Here is a 5000-nt window from a genome sequence, read left to right as displayed (position 1 = left end):
GGGATCACAGTTCTAATTACGATGGTGATGATTATTATCATTCTAAGTGTTTTAAAAATGAGAGCGCTACATACGGTTGCTGAGCTCTCCGGTGTGGCTGCTCAGAGGGATAATCTCCATCCTCTGCTGTCCGTACAGGTAGTAGTCCAGCTGCTCCGAGGTCAGTTTGAACCGGGCCGGAGACGCTTTGCTGTCGGTGCTGTGGCTCTTGCTGCTGGAGGAGACCAGGCCGACACCCCCGCAGCCCTGGTTCTGGTTCTGGAGCTGGTTCTGGAGCTCCTTGGCCTGCTGGAGGTGGTTCTCCTGTGGAACCACCACCAGGTCGCCGCCGCCTCCAGCGCACGCCGGAGCCAGAGCCTGGCCGAACAGCGCGATCCGCTGCGGGACCGGGATCTGGGACAGCCCGGCGGCCAGGGAGGAGCTGGAGGAGGTGGAGGACGGAGTGAGGGCCGCGGAGGAGGACGAGGGGGTGGAGGAGGAGGAGCAGTGGGTGGAGGAGACGAGGTGGCTGCTGAGCCGGGACGGGCGCAGGCTCTCCACCGGGATGGAGACGCGCTCCGGCGGGGCGAGCGGCGGCAGCGGGCCGGCCTTGAGCTGCGCTTGGGGGAAGAGCTGCTGCCAGTGCTGCAGGTAGGACGGGTCCAGCTTGAGGAAGGAGCCGCTGGGCTCCCCGGGCTTCAGCATGTCTGGAGGGCTGACACGGGGGGACAGGGAGGCTTTTAATAAACTATTACAGTAAAGGAAGCTGATAAATAAAGACATAGGATAAACTAATATGAAGAAGGCGTTAGAATAAACTATAATAATATATAAATAGTAAAAATAAACTATTATAATAAAGAAATTGTTAGAATAAACTATTATAATAGAGACATTGTGAGAATAAACTATTGTAACAAAGAAAGCTTCATTTCAGCAGTGAGAAACGCTGGATGGGAGATTAAAAAAGGATTCATTTCAACAAAACGCAGATTTCCCACCGGGAACTTCTACCCTTAAAAAGTAAAAACGAATTAAAATCATGCAAATGACGTCAATCACACAGGCGCGCGCGCGTGCGTGTGTGATTGTGAACACTTTTCGCCTCCTTTGATAAATATGAAATCGATCGGAATGACAGATCGATGTTTATTGTGATCAGCTCGGACATCTGAACCCGAAGATCAACCAGAGCCGTTAGAACCTGGACGCTTCACTCGGGTTCTGAACCTAAACACATTAAAACGAACGAGTTATTGGATCAACTTTAAACATTTGTCAAATCTCTTTTCTGGTCTTTTCTTGACGCACATTTCAAGTTGTTTTTATATCAACAAAACAAATTACAAAACGTTGAACAAATTCAATCTATTTTTAAAGTTGATCCAAACACTCCAACCACAGTTTGGGAGAATAACACCGAATGAAGCCACAGAAGAATAAAAACATGATGGGGATAAATATGGATAAAACCGGAGCGGGATGTTCCGGTCCCGGTCCCGGAGACACTCACGCGCTGCTCGGTCCCGACGCGCGGCTTTCAGTCCTGAGCTCGAGCGCGTTTTCCTCCAAACTCCGTTAAATCATCACGGGTCTGATCCGGGACCCGGGTCCGAACGTCCTGCTCCTGAGGGTCCCCGAGTAGAGACCAGCAGTACCCCCTGCACCCCTCTGTCTGTCTCTCTCCATCTCTTACTCTCTCTCTCTCTCTCCCTCCCTCCCCCCCCCCCCTCTCTCCTCTCTCTCTCCTCCCTCTCTCTCTCTCTCTCTGTCTCTCTCTCTGTCTCTCTCCCTCTGTCTCTGTCTCCCTCTCTCTCTCTCTCTCTCTCTCTCTCTCGCTCCCCCCCCCCCCCAAATAAAAATGTTTCTGATTCATCATTTTTGCCAAAAGTATTTTTGGGGAAGATCTTTTCACGCGCAGGGAGCAGCTGGGAGTGGGCGGGGCCAGGTGCTTCTCACTTTTTAACTAAAATGTGAAATACCACACAACGTGGGTTTGAGTTTCTGGATCCAGAACATCTGAGCAGGAGGATCCTCAGGTCCACTGGCCTCAACGCAGGGTGAGGTTTTCAAATCTTCAAGTTCTCTGCACCACGGTCAGATATTTTGGTTCTCTGGTTCTGGCTCAGGTCTTCAGAACCAGCAGGAGGGTCAGATCCTCAGGTCCAGTAGGGGGGGTCAGATCCTCAGGTCCAGTAGGGGGGGTCAGATCCTCAGGTCCGCTGGCCTCGCCTCATGGTGAGGTTTTCAAATCTTCAAGTTCTCTGGACCATGGTCAGATCTTCAGGTTCTCTGGTCCTGGATCAGGTCTTCTGGTTCTCTGGTCCTGGTTCAGATCTTCTGATTATCTGGTTCTGGGTCAGATCTTCTGGTTCTCTGGTCCTGGGTCAGATCGCCTGGTTCTCTGGTTCGCGGTCAGACCTTCTGGTGCTCTGGTTCTGGGTCAAATCTTTTGGTTCTCTGGTTCTGGGTGAGATCTTCTGGTTCTCTGGTTCTGGCTAAGGTCTTCTGGTTACCTGGTTCTGGGTCAGGTCTTCACATTCTCTAGTTCTCTGGTTCTGGGTCAGCTCTTCAGGTTATCTGGTTCTGGGGCAGGTCTTATGGTTCTCTGGTTCTGGGTCAGATCTTCAGGTTCTCTGGCCCGGGGTCAGATCTTCTGGTTCTCTCGTCCTGGGTCAGATGTCGGGTTCTGGGTCAGATCCTCTAGTTCTCTGGTTCCGGTTCAGATCTTCAAGTTCTCTGGTCATGGGTCAGATCGTTTGGTTCTCTCGTCCTGGGTAAGGTCTTCTGGTTCTCTGGCTCTGGGTTGGATCTTCAGGTTCTCTGGTCCTGGATCAGATCGTATGGTTCTCTGGTTCTGGGTCAGATTTTAAGGTTATCTGCTTCTGGGTCAGATCTTCTGGTTCTCTGGTTCTGGGTCAGATCTTCTGGTTCTCTGGTCCTGGGTCAGATCTTCTGGTTCTCTGGTCCTCGGTCAGATCTTCAGGTTCTCTGGTCCTGGGTCAGATCTTCTGATTATCTGGTTCTGGGTCAGATCTTCTGGTTCGCTGGTCCTGGGTCAGATCTTCTGGTTTTCTAATTCTGGGAGAGGTCTATAGGTTATTTGGTTCTCTGGTTCTGGGTTAGATCTTGGGGGCGGTAGCTCAGGAGGTAGAGCTGGTGGTCTAGTCATCTAAAGGTTGCTGGTTGGATCCCAGGCTCCTCCTGCTAGCATGCTGTAGTGTCCTTGAGCAAGACACTTAACCCCTAATTGCTCCTGATGGCTGCGTCCGTCGGTGTTTGAATAATTGTAAGTGGCTTTGGATAAAAGCGTCTGATCAATGAAATGTAATGTATTGTGATCTTATGGTTCTCTGATTCTGGGTCAGGTCTTCAGGTTCTGTGGTTCTGGGTCATATCTTCTGGTTCTCTGTTTTTGGGTCAGATCTTCTGGTTCTCTGATCCCTGGTGAGATCTTCAGGTTCAGTAGGAGGGTCAGATCCTCAGGTCCAGCAGGAGGGTCAGATCTTCAGGGCCAGCAGGAGGGTCAGATGTTCAGGTCCAGTTGGGGGGTCAGATCCAAAGGTCCGCTGGCCTCGCCTCATGGTGAGGTTTTCAAATCTTCAAATTCTCTGGACCATGGTCAGATCTTCTTTTTCTCTGGTCCTGGGTCAGATCTTCAGGTTCTCTGGTCCTGGGTCAGATCTTCAGGTTCTCTGGTCCTGGGTCAGATCTTCTGATTATCTGGTTCTGGGTCAGATCTTCTGGTTCTCTGGTCCTGGGTCAGATCTTCTGGTGCTCTGGTTCTGTGTCAGATCTTCTGGTTCTCTGGTGCTGCTAAGGTCTTCTGGTTCTCTGCTTCTGGGTCAGGTCTTCACGTTCTCTAGTTCTCTGGTTCTGGGTCAGATCTTCAGGTAATCTGGTTCTGGGGCAGGTATTCTGGTTCTCTAGTCCTGAGTCAGATCTTCTGGTTCTCTGGTGTTGGGTCAGTTCTTTAGGTTCTCGTGTTCCGGGTCAGATCTTCTGGTTCTCTGGTTCTCGGTCAGGTCTTCTGGTTCTCTGGTTCTGCGTCAGATCTTCTGATTCTCTGGTTTTCTGGTTCTGGGTCAGATCTTCTGGTTCTCTGGTTCTGGGTCAGGTCTTCTGGTTCTCTGGTTCTGGGTCAGATCTTCTGATTCTCTGGTTTTCTGGTCCTGGGTCAGGTCTCCTGGTTCTCTGGTTCTGGGTCAGACCTTCTGGTTCTCTGGTTCTGGGTTGGATCTTCTGCTTCTCGGGTCCTGCGTCAGATCTCATGGTTTTCTGGTTGTAGGTCAGGTCTTCTGATTCTCTGGTCCTTCGTCAGATCATCTGGTTCTTTGTTTCTGCGTCAGATCTTCTGTTTCTCTAGTCCTAGGTCAGATCTTCAGGTTCTCTGGTCCGGGGTCAGATCTTCTGATTATCTGGTCCTGGATCAGATCTTCAGGTTCTCTGCTTCTGGGTCAGGTCTTTTGGTTCTTTGGTCAGATCTTCTGATTATCTGGTTCGTGTCAGATCTTATGGTTCTCTGATCCTGGGTCAGTTCTTCAGGTTTTCTGGTTCTGGGTCAGATCTTCAGACTGTGATCGCAGCGTCACGCACCATTGATTCCCAGATCGCATCTTTACGCGTGGCCGACCCAACAGCAACAATCAATACATGGACAGAGAACACACACACACACACACACACACACACACACACACACACACACACACACACACACACACACACACACACACACACACACACACACACACACACACACACACACACACACACACACATATCCATGAAATCTGGACACTTACACAATCACTAAGCTCAGAACATGGGCCTTGATTTTAGTCTTTTAGGGCTTTGGTCCAGTTTACAGCCACCTCCATCCTCCTCCTCCTCCTCCTCCTCCCTCCCCCTCCTCCTCCTCCTCCTCCTCCTCATCCTCCCTTCTCCCTCCTCCTCCTCTTCCTTCTCCCTCCTCCTCCCTCCTCCTCCCCTTCCTCCCTCCTCCTCCTCCCTCCCCCTCC

General features: G+C 51.0%; 1 protein-coding gene across 1 annotated transcript in view; it reads right to left on the bottom strand.

Moving 5' to 3' along the window:
• Nucleotides 1-684, bottom strand: part of prdm6 (PR domain containing 6) — a gene marked incomplete at both ends in the record, with an annotated part of 38741 nt that extends 38057 nt beyond the window's left edge. The window contains one exon of the mRNA XM_080003272.1: nt 75-684. Coding sequence (XP_079859398.1) covers nt 75-684 — 610 coding nt within the window. The remainder of the gene's footprint in view (nt 1-74) is intronic.
• Between the last annotated feature and the right edge of the window lie 4316 nt (nt 685-5000).

This window comes from Zeus faber (genome assembly GCF_960531495.2).
Source record: "Zeus faber genome assembly, chromosome: 7".
NCBI classification, from domain to species: domain Eukaryota; kingdom Metazoa; phylum Chordata; class Actinopteri; order Zeiformes; family Zeidae; genus Zeus; species Zeus faber.
Note: the sequence above shows the minus strand (reverse complement) of the source record. Positions and strands in the feature narration are given on the sequence as shown.